The 17,511-nt window shown below is 51.4% G+C and overlaps 1 protein-coding gene and 1 non-coding gene across 2 annotated transcripts in view; one reads left to right on the top strand and one right to left on the bottom strand.

Moving 5' to 3' along the window:
- The window catches only part of SEMA5B (semaphorin 5B), a 50,341-nt gene that overhangs the window by 28,725 nt on the left and 4,105 nt on the right, over positions 1-17,511 (top strand). Inside the window, exons 5-13 of the mRNA XM_068968484.1 lie at positions 3,256-3,318; positions 3,686-3,784; positions 4,226-4,439; positions 5,099-5,384; positions 7,704-7,839; positions 9,018-9,225; positions 9,345-9,552; positions 16,490-16,607; positions 16,755-16,936. Of these exons, the coding sequence (XP_068824585.1) occupies positions 3,256-3,318; positions 3,686-3,784; positions 4,226-4,439; positions 5,099-5,384; positions 7,704-7,839; positions 9,018-9,225; positions 9,345-9,552; positions 16,490-16,607; positions 16,755-16,936 (1,514 nt within the window). The remainder of the gene's footprint in view (positions 1-3,255; positions 3,319-3,685; positions 3,785-4,225; positions 4,440-5,098; positions 5,385-7,703; positions 7,840-9,017; positions 9,226-9,344; positions 9,553-16,489; positions 16,608-16,754; positions 16,937-17,511) is intronic.
- On the bottom strand, positions 11,688-11,759 carry TRNAC-GCA (transfer RNA cysteine (anticodon GCA)). Its single transcript has one exon. It is a non-coding gene; the product is annotated as a tRNA-Cys (tRNA).

Genomic DNA, 17,511 nt, shown 5'->3' with positions numbered 1-17,511 from the left:
AGAAAGCACCAGCATCCAACCTGTCAAGTGGGGGGCAATAACTTGGAAGAAAATTCTGGAAACCAAAGAGAAATATTCTTGAAGAATTGCTGCACCATTGGCTTCCTGGGCAGTTCATAAAATGATGGTTTAAAACAAGCAAACAAAACAACAAAAAATGAGCACTGATGATGGAATAGAAAAGTGACTCAGAAGAGATGAACACTCTGAATTCAAAGAAGGTTTAAAAATACTGAGTAAATTTTGCTTACATTTTTCTTTTTTGTATGCATAAAATTAATGTATGATTAAATATATATCTAAGTAAAAATACTTCCAATAAGCTTACATTAAAAATGTAAGTAATAAAGGAATTTGCCAGCATGTTTTCTTTCTTAATGATTCATATTACAATCAAGGTGTCCTACATTCAGTCAAATATAGGGTTCTAGTTGGTAGCCGTGAATAATTTTCATAGTGATGTAAATAACGGTGTTGATTTTAAAGCATAATATATTAAAATATTAAATAATTTATATTACATAATTATAATGGGAGGACGGGGAGAGGAGAGGGGTGGGAGAGAATGGAGATGGGTAAGTGGAAAAAAAATATTCACCTCCGTAACAGGAAGTCAGAAGATGAAGTCTAAGATTGATACATATTTTTGAGAAATTGGATTTTTAAAAACATGTATAGAAAAATCAGTTCAGTTCAGTTCAGTCACTCAGTCGTGTCCAACTCCTTGCCACCCCGTGGACTGCAGCACGCCAGGCCTCCCTGTCCATCACCACCTCCCAGAGTGGAGTTTACTCAAACTCATGTCCATTGAGTCAGTGATGCCATCCAACCATCTCATCTGTCGTCCCCTTCTTCTCCTGCCTTCAGTCTTTCCCAGCATCAGGGTCTTTTCAAATGAGTCAGCTCTTTGCATCAGGTGGCCAAAGTATTGGAGTTTCAGCTTCAACATCAATCCTTCCAAAGAGTATTCAGGACTGATCTCCTTTAAGATGGACTGGTTGGATCTCCTTGCAGTCCAAGGGATTCTCAAGAGTCTTCTCCAACACCACAGTTCAAAAGCATCAATTCTTCCACGCTCATCTTTCTTTATATAGAAAAATTAAAGAGTCTAAAATAATTGTCCTTGGGAAATGGATTGGTGTGTGAGAGGAGTTGTTCCTGGAGTCTTTTAAATTATTTTTTCATACTATTTAACTTTTTCAACTCTGTGCATCATGGCTTTGATAAAAATAATTTTTGAAATAAAATAAAAATAAATAAAATGACTCAAGCCAGTTCTGTGCTGTAATCATTATAAATATACATATTCTTTTCAGGCCATATGTTCTAACTTTTGGCTTGAGAAACCTACTCACAGTGAGAGGCTGCACGATGTAACAAAAAGAGCTTAGTTACAGTTGTCTGGGTTTGCATCTTGGGTTTGTTGCTTACCAGCTTTGTGACCTCGGGAAAACTGTTCAACCTTTCTGAGCTTCCTTTTCCTCACCTGTAAAATGAAGAGACAGGTGTGTCAAGTTTCTGTCCCAGTGCTCAGCTCCATGTGACTTTGTCTAACACCTGATTGTACACACCTGTCCTCCATGAGCCCCCAACCCTCACAGTGGGATTCCCATCCCCTTAGAAATAAAGTTGACCCTTTTGAAATGCCCCTGTGCTCAGGGACCCCAAGGCCCCAGTGAGGCCCCTTTGTCCACACTGCCCCCCTGCAGCACAAGCCCAATGTCCAGAGTTTTAGGCCTGGACATCTGCAGTGTATGTGGGTCTTTGTGCTTTTCTGCCCCTAGAGGCCCTGAGTTTGCTTATGTCCCTCTTTCCTCTCACATCAGGCTCAGTTTGGGAGCTGATGGGTGCTGAGTATGACAAAGGCTCCCTTGTTGCTGTCCAGGTGAAGCCCACGACTCTGTGTCCAGATGCCAGGGGTCGTTTGCCTTTCTCCAAGGAAAGTCTGGGAGCAGAGGCCTGAGCTCCAGGCATGGCATGGCAGAATAAGCCCAGCCTGGTCATCAGTCTGATGGGGGCACAACCAAACTTGCCACCCAGCTCCCAAATCTGGGGTCTGCCAAAGTCAGCTCTCCCTCTGCCCAGGGGCACTGGGGCTGCGACTTTGGACAGCAGAGAACAGCTCTGCCACTCTAGCTCCTGTCACCCCTTCCCCTCCCACATCCTAGGCCCTGGGAATTCAGTAAACAGTGACCGCAAGCCTAGAAGGCTTCTGTTAGAAATTAAAAGCAGGTGGGTTTTTTTTTTTTTTTCTTTTTGCTCGTTTGGATGGAGGAGCTGCTTGTTCAGGGCTCCCTCTCCCAGGACAGGTAGGCAGTTCATGTTTATACATGTGACCCAGAAATATGTAACGAACCACACTCCGGGGCTGACATTGCCTGGATGTGAAGGGTATCTTTCCTCCCCAGTTGCTCTTCAGTGGCTGGGAGGGGTCTCAGGAAGTACAGGCGGAGTAGACACAGGGGAAGGAGGCCTCCTGGGTGGGGACAGCTCTGTCCTCATGCCAAGGGCACTTGAGAACACGACATGTCCTCTGGGGCCCTGAATTGAAGCTGTGTCCCCCAAACATCATTCCACAATAGAGCATGAGCGATGCTACAGGGAAACAAAGAAGCTGCCTGCACAGGGGTGGGCGGAGGGTAGCAAGTAAAAAAGGGGAAGTCCTAGGTCCTCGAGACAGTGGGATAAAGAGGAAAAAAGCACACATAGCTTTTGAACCAGGAATGGGGGTTCCAGTCTCTGTCCCCCACATCCCAGCAGCAAGTCATAGAGGACTTTGCAGGGTTGCAGTGGGAAGGTGACATTGTTCTTCTGTAGCTAAGGTTGGCAGCCTCTCTGCTTCCCATTCATTTAAGGAACATCTGGTATATAACTGAGGCATGTTTCCTGTCTCCTCCTCAGGGCCTGGGGTGGGACTGGGGGTCCTCCTTGGCCACTTACTTCTCCCCAGCTGACCTGGGGGAGGAAGGGCGGGGGAGGCCCCAGGCCAGAGCCGCACGGGGATGATGGGGGACGAAGGGGTTGTTACTCCAGGCTTCCTTGACCCGAGCAGGTGTGGAGGGTGTTGGGCCAAGAGGATGTCTCTGGGTAAGGAGGTCAGGCAGCCCTGCTGGCCCACAAGGATGTTGTGAGAGGAACCTTACCCTGCAGGCTGTGGCTGGCCATCTCCCAGCTCTCGGTCTCCTCCAGCCCGGCCACTGCCTGCCCTGGCTGTGAGTGACATGGCTGTGTGATGTCTGTGTGCTCCTCCCACAGGCCACAGAGTGGGCCTCCAATGAGGACACGCGCCGCTCCTGCCAAAGCAAAGGGAAGACCGAGGTAGGTGGCCTTGGTAGGCAGGGGCCTGGCTTGGAGCTGGCAGGAGGCCCATGGTGGGGGGCACAGAGGGTGACTGTGTGGGCACGAGGCCACCTGCATGGGAGACCCAGCCTGGATGAGCCAGGGGCTCCTGGTGTAGTCAAGAAGGCAGCCTCAGCATCTGAGTGGGCGGTGAGGCAGAGAGCTGGCCTGGCAGGGAGGGGTGGGGGAGGGGGACAGTCACAGATGCTCCCTCCACTGTGGAGTGGGGTGCATCTGGGGCAGAGCAATGCTCTCGAATATTTGTGGCACAGTGGAGTGAGGGAAAGACACCTAGCTCCGCAGTTGGAGAGCTTGTCCCTCTATTGCTTCCCTTGTTTTGCTTCAGGAGGAGTGTCAGAACTACGTGCGAGTCCTGATTGTCACTGGCCGGAAAGTGTTCATGTGTGGGACCAATGCCTTTTCCCCAGTGTGCTCCAGCAGACAGGTGGGGGCTGCATGGGGTCGGGCAGACAGAGGGGGACACCAAGAGGTTCTCTCACTCAGGCACACAGCCTCAGGATGGAGCTGCCAGTCAGCACACAAATGAAAACAAAAAGGATCCCCAGTTAGATTCGAATTTCAGATTAAAAACAGACAGTATTTTGGTATAAGTATGTCCCATGCAAGATTTGGGATATACTTATGCTAAAAACTATTCATTGTTCATCAAAATTCAACCTCACCTTGGAGGGTCCTAACTCTGGGAACAGCCTCTGCCCTCCATGATGACTGCTCCCTCAGAGGGACTGTGGGGGGCAATGAGAAGGAGGTGGAGGGAAGGAGAGGTCCGGAGAGACCAGGGACCCAGGAGAAAGCAAAATTCCAGGGAAAGAACAGGCAGCCCCAGGGTCTCAGGAAAATAGCCCCATCTCCCCATTGTCCCCAGGTGGGGAACCTCAGCCGGACGGTGGAGAAGATCAATGGTGTGGCCCGCTGCCCCTATGACCCACGCCACAACTCCACTGCCGTCATCTCCTCTCAGGGGGAGCTCTACGCTGCCACAGTCATCGACTTCTCAGGTCGGGACCCTGCTATCTATCGCAGCCTGGGCAGCCGGCCACCACTTCGCACCGCCCAGTATAACTCCAAGTGGCTTAATGGTAAGCAGACCCAGCCCTAGGGCTCCCCTGGTTCTAATCCAGCCAGCCCACCCTGACCCCCATCAGTTTCCTTCCTGCCCAACCAGGGTAGGGCAGACATTTGCGCAAGGACCACAGCAAGTCACAGATGGACTCTGGATGAAATCTCGGATGTCCTGAGGATGCAGAGCAGATGGACGGCAGACTATGAGGGGGGAGAGAGAGTTAGGAATTGATGAGGAGGAAAGGTTACAGGAAAGAAGAGATTGGGGGATGGTATTAGGAGTTTCTTGCCCTTTGGAGTTGAATCCCTGATTCTCCACTAATGAGCTGTGTGACCTTGAGCAAATGCTTGACTTCTCTGTGCCACAATGGTCTCATCTGTGATATGGGGACAATCGTAGTATGTAGTATGTAGCTTGTTAAGAGGATCCAATGGGCTAATCCATATAAAGTACAGCAGTGTCTGGAGCACCGTGAGTGCTCAGTCATACATGTCAACTATCGTTGTAACTGCACTTTGTGTTGAGGGCGGGAACAGGGTTAGCGCCCCCAGGTCACCAAGCTGGCGGGGGCTGTAGGATGCCCATTTAAGGAAATGGAAGTGGTCGAGTGCTCCCAGCTCTGTCTTCTTCCTCCCTCGTGGCCTGACCCACCCCTTGTTCCTCTTCTGTCCCCAGAGCCAAACTTTGTTGCAGCCTATGACATCGGGCTGTTTGCATACTTCTTCCTGCGGGAGAACGCAGTGGAGCACGACTGTGGACGCACCGTGTACTCTCGGGTGGCCCGCGTGTGCAAGAACGATGTGGGAGGCCGCTTCCTGCTGGAGGACACTTGGACCACGTTCATGAAGGCCCGGCTCAACTGCTCCCGCCCGGGTGAGGTCCCCTTCTACTACAACGAGCTGCAGAGCGCCTTCCACCTGCCCGAGCAGGACCTCATCTACGGGGTCTTCACCACCAACGTGTGAGTCCCTGCCTTCCCTCCTACTCTCCCCTGGATGTCAGGGACCAGTTCTGACCTGCCGTCACAGCCTGGCGGCCTCGGGCAAGTCCCTGTCTTCGTTTCTCTTTCTGTAAAATGGGGATGGCCATGCCTTCTGCCCTGGGTCCTTTGAGGATTTTGTGGCTCACTGCCTCTTGAGAGGTGAGCACTTGTTCTGGGTTGCTGTGACGGGCAGGCCTAGGCCAGATGTGAGGAAAATAAAAGGAGCTGGATTGTGACTCCATGAAAGAAGAACTTGCTGGGGATGAAAGTGCAGCAGGCTGTCTTTGATGAGGGGGTGACAGCCCTGGGAGGGTCCTCCAGCTGCCCACAGGAGACACTCAGAGAGGACTTTACCCTTCCAACTTCAGGACGCCATGATCCCACTAAATCTAACCAGCAGAGTCTTGTCGCAATCCTGACTGCCCTGGAAAACACAGGCTGGGAATTAGAAGGGTAACCCCCCACTGAGATTATGAGTCTGTCCTCCACTGCCTCCTTCTGTGTATAGGCTGATCCATTCAGGTGACTTTTGTACAGAGAATGCTGAATGGGCAGCAAAGACCGAGAAATGAATTTGCTGTCCAGCATGCTGAGGGGGGTTCTCAGTAAGGACATCAGAAATACAGGATGCAGAGAGTGGTGTTTGCTTACCTAGGGCCCAGCTAGCAGCACTGGATGAGAGCCAGATTAGCCACAGAATGGATGGTTTAGGGGATGGACAGGGGGAGGGGAAAGCAGGGAAGCTGGAACAGAGAAGCCATCCAAGCTAGGGGACAGACATGCGACACAGCCATGTGCTGGGAGCTGGGCGCTGACAGCTGGGGCTTAGTGACCAGTCCACCGTCAGCAGCAGAAGATAGGCAGCTGTGAGCAGAGGGCAGGAGTCACGGGCAAGGCATCAGGGGAAAATAGCAATGTTAGTATAAACCACAAACTGTTTATGTATTGTGTGCCTTCTCCATGTCCCAGGTTCTTGTCAAATGGAGGTGAGGGTGGGAGACAGGCCAGTGAGCAAGAGCAGACCTGACTCTGCCTATAAGGAGCTTATGTTCTCGAGAGGGTTGTTATTAAATGCCCAGTTTTAATTGCAAGAAAATCTCCAGAGGGAAAGGGCAGTGTGCAGAGAAGCTATGATCACTATGGAGGGGTGATAATCAGGGAAGGCTTCCTGTAGGAAGTGATATCTACAGGATGGCTGGGAATTAACGAAGGGACAGGAGCATTCCAGCCTGAGGGAACAATATGCACAAAGTTTCAAGGTGGGGAAAAATGTTTGAGGAACTGAGAGGAGACCTGTGTGGCAGGAACCTGGTGGGTGAGGAGGAGAAAGACACGAGAGTTGGCTGAAGGGCAGGCATGGGTGGATTATAGACAGGAGGGCCTTGTAGACTGCTTTAAGGGTATTGATCTATATCCTAAGGGTAAGGAGAAGTTATTGGAGGGTTTGAAGCAGGACAAGGGCTAGCTCAGATGTGCATTTGGCAAGTCACTCCAGCTCCCACTTGCAGGATGGATTAGAGGAAACTGGACATGGTGCAGGGACAGTGTGGTGTCCTGGAAGAGAGTGGGGGCTGCGACCAGGCGGTGGGGGGGGGGGAATGGGGGGGGAGGGTGGTGGTGGTGAAAGGCACATATTTGGGAGAGGGACTAAGTGCAGAGAACAGCCTGGTAACATTTGGTGTACTGGTATCCTCTCTCCAAACTGTCCACATCAGACTCAGAGAAACATTTGTTTCTATGACTGAAAGGGATCTGAGAGGTCATCTGGCTGCAGGTGTTGAGCTGCAGCATAGAACACTGGTTTGGTAACCAGGTTGTTGTTTTTATTTTTTTAATAAAATAATAAAACAGAATTGACTGGAAAAAAATCAGAGGATAATGTATTTAGTAAGGTGATACATTGTTTCATGAAAACGCATTGCAAATGTGTATGTCTATAGTATGTGTGTGTCATACTGAGTTGTCATATAAAATGTATGGTGGACCATGAACTAAAATGTTCGAAAACCATTGACTTTGTTTGCCCTCCCACTGAATAAAGGAAGGGGATGAGAAGCACAGAAGGATCCACCAGTTTTTCTCATCCATGGCTCCTTTTTTCCTGGGGGGTTTCCAGAGCATAAGGACCATATCTCCTCCTTCTGTGAGATCCCCGTGATACAGAAGGCCCCAGACTCACCTAGGTGCTTAGTAAGCCTTGGAGCTGTGCCACACTGACTTGACAGCTGGAGGTTGGATTTAGGGGAGGGTGCCGAGGCCTCCAGAGAAGGCAGCATCCCGCCATCTCTTGCCTTTCAGAAACAGCATCGCTGCGTCTGCTGTCTGCGCCTTCAATCTCAGTGCCATCTCCCAGGCTTTTAATGGCCCGTTTCGCTACCAGGAGAACCCCAGGGCTGCCTGGCTCCCCATCGCCAACCCCATCCCCAATTTCCAGGTACTGCTTCTCCTCCCCTTTCCCTCCCATCACATACCACCCTGCCCCAGACTATCAGCCACAAGCTGATGCCCAACTACTTAGTGTAACTGCCAAATGTGTCCCTGCTGGTCTATGCCCATCTGTGAGGTCTGCAGGGGTTCCCTAAGAGGGTGGAAACCTCAAGACTGTGGAGCGAGAAAGGAAGAGCGGATGGGATGCAGAGCAAGGCGGCCTGCTCTGAGCGATCTCTAACTGTGACCCCTCACCTCCTGACAGGGAGGGAGGTTGGACCTCAGCCCTCCTCAGTATGGGGGGCTGGGGGTGTGGGGCACACTCACAAGCTGTCTGGCCAGGAGTTTGCTCTCAGTCTACCCAGCATGGGTAGTGATGCCCAGAAGGTCTCTGAGTACCAGGACTGGTCAGAGCCTAGACAGGGTGGTATGAGCATCCCCAGTGTGTGATGGAGAAGCAGGAAGAGCCACAGGACAAAGAAAAATACAGATGGTTGACTTTCATATCCGTCCAACTTCCTGCCCAGGGGACAGAGCGGAGCAGGGAAAGACCTCAGGCTTCTCAGTCATACAGTCCTGACCCAGATCTAGCCCTCTCTATGTGTGACCTTAGGCAAGTCACTCAACCTCCGTGAGTCCCTTTACCCTGATCTGGCACATTGGGATAATACCACCAACCTCATAGATACGTTGGAGGGTTGACATGCACCTGACCAGGATCCCTAGAATGATACGCACCTGACATGCTCAGTAAATGACAGTTGCCCTCCAGTTTTGGTTTAGAAGGGGTAAGAACTTTGAGATGAGAGGGACACGGGAGAGGGAAGGCAGGGCTTGGCCCAACGTGGCGGGATGAGGAGTGCACCGACAGAGACAGCATAAAATAACAGGACACATGTTATCTACACTCATATGATCAGCTTTTGGATAATCAAACCTCCTTTTCATCTCCCTGCCCTCTCCACTCCTGGTACATCCCTCCTCCCCCATTTTCCCAGCTTTACTGTCCCTTAGTTCCCAAAGATGAGGTATCTTCCTGGAAGAGAGTGCAGGACCCCTAGCGGGGATGTTGGGGGTGGGGAGCAGGGTTTGGAGAATCAGGGACTGGGTAGGGAGGAAGAAGGAGGGGACCCGGGATCATGGCAGCCCGGCGGCTGGGCACGTGTGACCGGCTCCCCGCCGCAGTGCGGCACCCTGCCGGAGGTGGGCCCCAACGAGAATCTGACGGAGCGCAGCCTGCAGGACGCACAGCGCCTGTTCCTGATGAGTGAGGCTGTGCAGCCCGTGACACCGGAGCCTTGCGTCACCCAAGACAGCGTGCGCTTCTCACACCTCGTGGTGGACCTTGTGCAGACCAAGGATACGCTCTACCACGTGCTCTACATCGGCACGGGTGAGGCCACCCCGCCCCGCCGGTGCTCCGGGTGGGAGGGGGTGGAGGGGTGGGCGACTGGGCTGCGAGGTTCCAGGGCCACCCTGAGGTTCAAGGCCACCCTGATCTGGTCCCTCCAGAGTCGGGCACCATCCTGAAGGCACTGTCCACGACGAGCCGCAGCCTCCGCGGTTGCTACCTGGAGGAGCTGCACGTGCTGCCCCCCGGGCGCCGGGAGCCACTGCGCAGCCTGCGCATCGTGCACAGCGCCCGCGCGCTCTTCGTGGGGCTGAGCGATGGCGTGCTGCGCGTCCCGCTGGAGAGGTGTGCCGCCTACCGCAGCCAGGGGTGAGTGGGCACCGCGCCACGGCGGGCGGGCTGGCGAGCCGGATTCCCAGCGCCGATCTCTGTCGATCTCCCTGGGAACTGGAGATCCAACAGATGGAGCTTCGGAGTCAAGGTCCCCCTGGGGTGGCATCCTGACGCAGTCACGGACTGTGTGCCTTTGGACAAGTCACTCAACTTCTCTGAGCCGCGGTTTCCTCCTCATAAATCTTTGCAGGGTTTTTGTGAAAGCTGGTTGGGGTAATCTGCGCAAACCACTTATCACTCTCCCTAGGAGGAGGATGTGTTGAGCACAAGGTGGTGGCTGTTGTTATCCCTGTTGTCAAGCCCATAGTGAAGGCCTGGCGGCCATCTCCAGCCGATTTACTCTCAAGTCCCTTCAGTTCAGAGAGGGGCCTTTATCTTTGAAACCACAGCACTTACTACCCAGATGTGAGGGCAGATGGGAGGCTATGCTCCCCAAGTTTGCCCTTCTAACTTCCCCACTTAGAAGAGGCAGAGAGATCTGGCGTGGGTAGGGTGGAGGTGAGGAGCCAAGTGGAGACCCGACATCCTGGCTGCTTCTGCCATCAGTTCTCCAAACCTTAGCTTCTCGTGGATCCACAGATTTGACAACAATGACACTGGCGTTTAAGGGGGAAACAAACCCTGTCCCAAAGCCAAACACAGATGTATCTCAGACTCCTAACCACTGGAGGCTACCCTGAGCTGCCCCCCCTCCCCCATTATGGAGATAATAAAAAATTGCCTGCAGCTGGTATAGCCAAGGCCCCGTGGGCTCCTGTGGCCTTTGCAACACAGGGACCTCCTGGCTGTGCCCATCTGTTCTCAAGATTTGGGAGACAAATGGCATGCCTGCTGCCAATGGCTGTTGTCCAGTCCCGGTGGAGGGTGCTAGGACCTGAGGATGGGCCTGGAGGGCTGGAGAGGAGGCTGGAAGGTCATGGGTTGACAGGGGGTGGGGTTGGGGGTGGGCTGGGAGTGGAAGGCAGTGGGCAAACACCCAAACTTCCCTCAGTCCTAATGCAGGGCTCCAACAGCAAAGCACCAAACGTGCTAAGCCCTCCCGCGCTCAGAGTTCTTTGCAGGCTGTCAGCGTGAGAAGAGGGAGGCCAGATGAAACAAGGCCTGGAACACTTGTTTCTCTTAGGACTCTGGTTGGTGAGAGAAGCCTTGAGGTTAATCTGACTGACGTGTGGGCAGAGACAGGGGTATAATGCAAGGGGCTTGAGTGGTGGAATTGGATACACCTGGGCTCCACCAGCTGTATGATCTTGAGCAAGTTACTGAACCTTTTGAACTTTGGCTTTCTCAGTGTGAAAATAGGGGGAAATTGTGATGAAACAATTTAATTTTCCACTCTAGTATTCTTGCCTGGAGACTCTCATGTAAAGAGGAGTCTGACAAGATACAGTCCATTGGGTCGCAAAGATTTAGACATGACTGAAGCAACTAACACACACTGAGATACCAGGGGATAGGACTTGAATGCATGAATTTGGGAGATACATTTTAGGCCATAATAGCTGAACAGATCTTCAGACATTCAGTTTTCCCACCTCTGCTGCTACTGCTGGTAATTTGCTTCAGTCGTGTCCGACTCTGTGTGACCCCATAGACGGCAGCCCACTAGGCTCCCCTGTCTCTGGGATTCTTCAGGCAAGAACACTGGAGTGGGTTGCCATTGCCTTCTCCAATGCATGAAAGTGAAAAGTGAAAGGGAAGTCTCTCAGTCGTGTCTGACTCTTCGCGACCTCATGGACTGCAGCCTACCAGGCTCCTCTGTCCATGGGATTTTCCAGGCAAGAGTACTGGAGTGGGTTGCCATTGCCTTTCCCACCTCTAACATGTACAAAATCAGCTCCAGGAGGTACTGGAGAATCAGCTGGATAAAGTATGTAAGAGTATACTGTTCGGAGTTCAAGCACCAAACACACCTCAATAGTTATTCCTGCAGGTCACGGACCCATTTTATGTCCATAGGGTTGCAAAGAGTCAGACACTACTGAAGTGACTTATGTGAAGTCGCTCAGTCATGTGTGATTCTTTGCAACCACATGGACACCAGGCTCCTCCATCCATGGGATTTGCCAGGCAAGAATACTGGAGTGGATTGCCATTTCCTTCTCCAGGGGATCTTCCCAACCCAGGAATCGAACCTGGGTCTCCTGCATTGCAGGCAGATGCTTTACCATCTGAGCCACCAGGGAAGTGACTTAAGACGCATGCTATTTAATTTTGGCAAACAAACTGTAAGGATTGGGAATAATGCTTACGAAGTACCTAGTCCAGCAAGTGAGTCATCATTGGTAACTAGTGTCCTAGTTCCTTTTTTTATCTCTGCAAATGCATTTAGGGGCCATCAGCCTCCTGGGCTCTCTGGAGTCTCAGGATCTGTGACATTGAATACAGACAGCACTGCTTGGCAATGAATCATGGTGTTTCCCTCGTATCTTGTCTTCTTTAACTCTTGTGTCATTATTAAACTTTTCACATATACCCTATTCTTTAAGGGGATGTAAATCCTCGAAGGTAAACCCAGTGTCCCAGTATTTTCTATACTCCACCAGGGGGGCCACACCCAGCCCCAGGCAAAGTGGCCTTCCACACATGACTGATCCTGAAGCTGATTGATTGTTTGGCCTTGAGAGGAGGTTGGTGCAGGAGAGGAGTGGGACTGGAAAGTAGATTGAGGCCAGCTAAGAATGCCAAGGGAGGATTTTGACTTGAATTCTGTGACTGGGGGCACTGAAGTGGTCTTTGAGCAGGGGAGTAGAGTGATGGGCAGTGTGAATAGGTGTTTTACAAAGATCAAGCAGACAGTGGCGAGCAGCGTTGTTGCAGGGCAGATGGTTGGCCAGGGTGAGCTGCTGTGGCTCTGGGCCAGATATGATGTAATGGGGGCTGCAGTGGATGAAAGGAAGGATGGTGCCAGTTGCTTCCCCATGCACGTGGTGCTGCAGACGGGGGACAGGGAGGTCACGGAGCATGGCCGGGTGGGACAGAGAGATAGACAGAGGTCAGTTCGGAATCTAATACTTCTGATAAGAGGCCTTGGTGTGCACAGTAGAAACTCTACTGTACTGCTGCAGGTGGATGTAAAACGTGTGGTCTCGTTAATGAGAAGTTAACAGGATGAACAGAGTAAGCCCGTGCCGCCAGCAGGCTGTGCACTCCGGGAGTCTGGGAGCCACCTGCCCATCACACTGTATCAGAATGTGTGCTGGAGCGAGGCAGTTTGTCCCAGGGTTCTACTGTGTTCCACGATAGACATTTCTTTCCTTTTTCCTCATTTCTTCCAAAGCTGGCAAGAAGCTGAGGACAGGTAAGCAGAGGCTCCTTCAGGGCCCCTCCTCTGTCCAGAATCCAGGGACTTGTCTCTAGATCCCTCCTTTCACTCAGGCAAACTTCAGCCCCATGGGGCATGACAAGGACACTGAGCTGACCACAGGGAGACCAGGGCTCACAGGAGAAGGAGCAGAAGGAATGAATGCTGACTAGATCTACGAAGCAGTGTTTTATGCCTGAAGAACAGCCCCCTTCCTCCTTCAAGCCGCCCTGGAGTGAGGGGCCTGTCTTGCCAGCTTATCCCAACCTCCCTCCCTGGCAGAGGGTCTGGGCTCCCTCCACTGCCATTTTAAGTAATGGCCACTTGCTCCCACGCTCCACCGTGGACAGCTCCCATTGTGAAACTATGGCTACACGGTGTTGGAATCGGCCTCCTTGTAAATTCCACCATCCATCTTTGTCCTACTTCTGAGCCCATGGAATGAACCTGTTCCCTTTTGTAATGACTGCTTGAGACACTGCAGTAAAAAAGACATGGTGATATATTATTGGTCTGATGGCTAACTTTATGAAAGGAACTCTTAACTGCCACCCATTCCTGCCATCAGAGACACACTTTAACTCTCCTCTGCTTGGAGCTTTAATTTTCTTAAGGACATTCTCTGCTCTGGAAGCTTTGAAGTGGCCTTTGGTCGAAAGCAGCAAATGTGGACAAGCAAAGAGCTCAGGCGCTGGTGCCAGGGGAGGCTCGCAGGTCCCCTCGGGCAACCTGGGCCAGGGCAGGGCAGGTGTGTCCGTGGAGAATCTGCTCTCCTTTCTTCTCTGGGAGGACTGAGTGCAGGAGAGGCTGAGGGTGAGGGATCCTGACTGAGGGGCTGGGGCCAGCATCTGCTCTGTGTGTTTCTTTGCTCTTTATCTTGTCATGGGTTAGAAATACAGGATACCTCATCTCTTGACTTGGGAACCCTGACAAAAGTGGCCCTGGAAAAGCGATTCTAAAGGCTCTTATTCATTATAATCACCTGAGGAATATTTCAAAGGCGCCAGTGCCTGGGCTTACTCCAGTCCTGAAGGCCCAGAAATAGGAGGGGTTTTGTTTTGTTTGCTTAAGCTGTTTTAAAAAATCCCCAGGAGATTCTAATTTGTACTCAAGACGGGGAACAACTGTTCTAGAACTGGTTAGGCCCTAGATGAAAGCAGTAGCGTGAGGCAAAGTGCATTCCTCCAGAATCTTCTGTTTTTACCTTGTATAAATCAATTCAAATTTCTACTCTTATCCGTTCTCTCTTCTAGCATATGGTTGTTTTTGATGGGTAGAATCATATTATTAATCACTAGTCATGGCTAGTTCTCTTTTTATTATTTAATCTGTACTGCTTGTGGAGTACCATGTCAGTGCTTCTTGAGTTTGATACCCATTTCTGAGAGCTGAGGCAAATACACTCAGGAATGGGCTTTACTGCGTTCTGATTGACTGAATCTGCTCACAGCAAATTTGGCCCAAACATCAGCGGGCAAGCAGAACCTCAAAAGCACCGGTTGCTAGGACTACTTTTGCACATGTTTTGTATTTAGTCCCATGACGTCTAGTTTGACTCATTTGCTGGTGAAACACCCCCAGACCAAACCATTGATCCTGAATGAAAACATGAGCACCTGTACATTGTATAATTTACACAAATTTTCCTTGAGAGAACAAAGGGGAAACATAGCAACATAGCAACAGATGAGCATTCTGGATTTCCAGGTGGGCCATGGTGTGCTTACTGGCAATCATCGAGGCTGGCAGTCACTGAAACCCCAGGCATTGTCTCACTTATATGAGGTCATAAGTTACTGGAGCAAGAGACAGCACTGTCTTTGATCTCCTCTGGCGAGGAGAGGAGCCCCACTCTCTTCTTTATAAGGTCTTCATATAACTTCTTTTCTCTCTGGAGCCTGATATGGCCTACTGAACTCACCGAAAATAAAGAACTCCCCTGACAGGTGATTTTCCCTGAAGCTTCAAGAGAAAAGGAAGATTCTATCCTAGAGACACGAAAAGCGTCAGCCCCTTGACTCCTTTGTGTGTCCCTTCAGTGCCAGGCAGCCTTTGGCCAACAGAAAATCCCTCTGCGGACTGAGGTCGTGGCGTGGGCTCCCCCACCCTCTTTGCCGTGCGGCACCGCCTTCACCCCAAGCCTCTTCTGCTTTCTACCCGCCGATTTCTGCTCCACTCTCAGTGCGCTCCTAGATTGTGCGCAGCAGGCCCACTGCTGTGGAGCAGCCAGGCCTTGTTAGAGGGAGTGGGAGTTGGGGAAAGAAAGGCAGAAGGGACCCAGGGTATCCCCTGAGATTGGCGGTGGGCTCTCTCGGTGTTGGAGGGAACTTCCTTCAGCTTCAGAAGCTGAGATTGTGTTTACTTAGCAATGGATAGCACATCCTGATTCCCTAATTCCCATACTCTTTTCCTCCCTCCTTGAAGTCTTATTGGTAGAGATACAATTTTTTGTTGTTAAAAACTATAGAGGATACAATGACTAAGTCAGAAGGAGAAAGGAAAGAGAGGAGCCTAGGATGTGAGAAGCGGGGGCTTTGAGGCGTGCATCGGTGTGTGAACCATTCCTCTCCTGGCTTACTGAAGATCGACGAGATCAGCCTGCCTGGAAGGGGGACCTGGGATGTGACCCCTGCCCCAGCCCAGTTTGAGCTTATTCTTATGATGTTAGTGCACTGGACTCTGGGCCCTGCCACTGAGCAGCTCAAGCATGTGGATGTCCAGGTGACCCTGGATTATGTCCCCTGCATCTATGCTTTAAGGCATGGGCCCATGGGTGTGTGAAGTCAGATACAGCCTCCAGCTGGGACGCAGAAGCGCAAGGGGAAGAGTGTGGTGGTGGTGGTGGTGGTGGTGGTGGTGGTAGGGGGTGCCTAGATTCTAACCCCAGCTCGGTCATGTAAAATTTGTGTGATCTTCGGGAAATACCTCTTGCCTTCTCTGTGACTGTTTCTTCCTTTGTTTAACAAAAAGGTTGTATTATGGATGTCCACGATTCCCAGCCTGGGTCCCACTAGAATCATCCACAAGCTTTTAAACCCCCTACCATCCACTCAGAGATTCTGGGAGTCTGGGATGGGCCCAAGTATCAGTACTTTTCAAAAAGCTCCTTTAGTGATTCTGATGTGCAGCCAGGGTTGAGAACCACTGATTCAGATCATCTGTAAGGTCCTTTCCATCACTATAATCATAGCGTCTGGCAGGGAGGTACTGCCTCTTTGGGTTTCTGCTCACCACATCTTCGCCTGTGGCCCTAAATGTGCAGTGTGGAGCCCCTGACTCAGGCAAGTATTCAGACTCAGTAGTTTCTTGGTTAAGTGTGTGGGCTCTGGAGGGTAAGAGTGTGAGTCCAGGGTTAGCTCTGGTTTTCCTCCATATAACATGGGGATATTAACAGTACCTTCCTCACTGAGTTGTTGCATTGAGTTAATTCACACTTGTTAAAGTGCTTAAAATGATGCCTGGCACACAGTAAGTAGCCAAGGAACTTAGTTACTATTGTGGAAGACACCTGGATGAGAGGGGTGTCCAGAGAGGAGTGTCCAGGCATATTCTTGGGATGCAGACGAGGGTGGGAGTCCAGTGGGCTTGAGGCTCCGGACCTCTGTCTGGCAGGGCCTGCCTGGGGGCACGGGACCCATACTGCGGCTGGGATGGAAAGCAGCAGCGTTGCAGCACTCTCGAGGACAGCTCCAACATGAGCCTCTGGACCCAGAACATCACAGCATGTCCTGTGAGCACCCTTTTGTAGCCCCTACCAGGGACCTCTTCCCCCGAATTCAGGCCAACTGTCCATCAGTGTCCCCACAGCCCTAGGACCTTGTGTCTTCCCTGCCCCTGCCTTGGGTGACAGGGTCCTGCTCCCAATGTGTGTCCACAGGTGCGAAATGTGACTCGGGATGGGGGCTTTGGCCCATGGTCACCGTGGCAACCATGTGAGCACTTGGATGGGGACAACTCAGGCTCTTGCTTGTGTCGGTCCCGAGCCTGTGACTCCCCTCGACCCCGCTGTGGGGGCCTCGACTGCCTGGGGCCAGCCATTCACATTGCCAACTGCTCCAGGTATGTGAGGATACAGGGCTTGCCCACGGTGGCCTTGGGATGGAGTAAGGGGAATGGAGCAAATGGGGCATCATCCCAGCCAGGTGTATGCACTAAGGCACAGAAAATACTTCAGGGCTGTGTAGGAGACTGGACAGGTGGCTGAGGTCTGAGGCAGGAAACGAGCACTGGGAGAGTCTCCACGCCAGCGGGAGAGAAGTGTCTGCCTGGTGGTGCTTTGCACACAAAGAGGAAGTCTGGATAGGCGTGGGAGTCACTCCCAGACGATCTATAGCCTCAATAAGCCTTGCAGTCCCCAACTGGAAGGACAGCATGGGATGGCGGTAGCCACCTATCACTCTAAGCTTCTCTAAATGGGGGTTACGGTGCCCTCCCTGAAGGTTGTTGGGAGGGTTAAATGAGTCTCTCTATATATATATGTAGAGAGAGAGAGGGAGAGAGAGCCGCCTACTACCTGGGGACTCCCTAAAGTGGTTAAAATAAATAATCCATAATTCCAGACACTCTTAAAATAATTTCATATCCATTTATTAACTTAACCATCACAACACCCTCATGGAGTAGGATACAATCAG

Source organism: Capricornis sumatraensis, chromosome 1 (assembly GCF_032405125.1).
Source record: "Capricornis sumatraensis isolate serow.1 chromosome 1, serow.2, whole genome shotgun sequence".
Lineage (NCBI taxonomy): Eukaryota > Metazoa > Chordata > Mammalia > Artiodactyla > Bovidae > Capricornis > Capricornis sumatraensis.
Note: the sequence above shows the minus strand (reverse complement) of the source record. Positions and strands in the feature narration are given on the sequence as shown.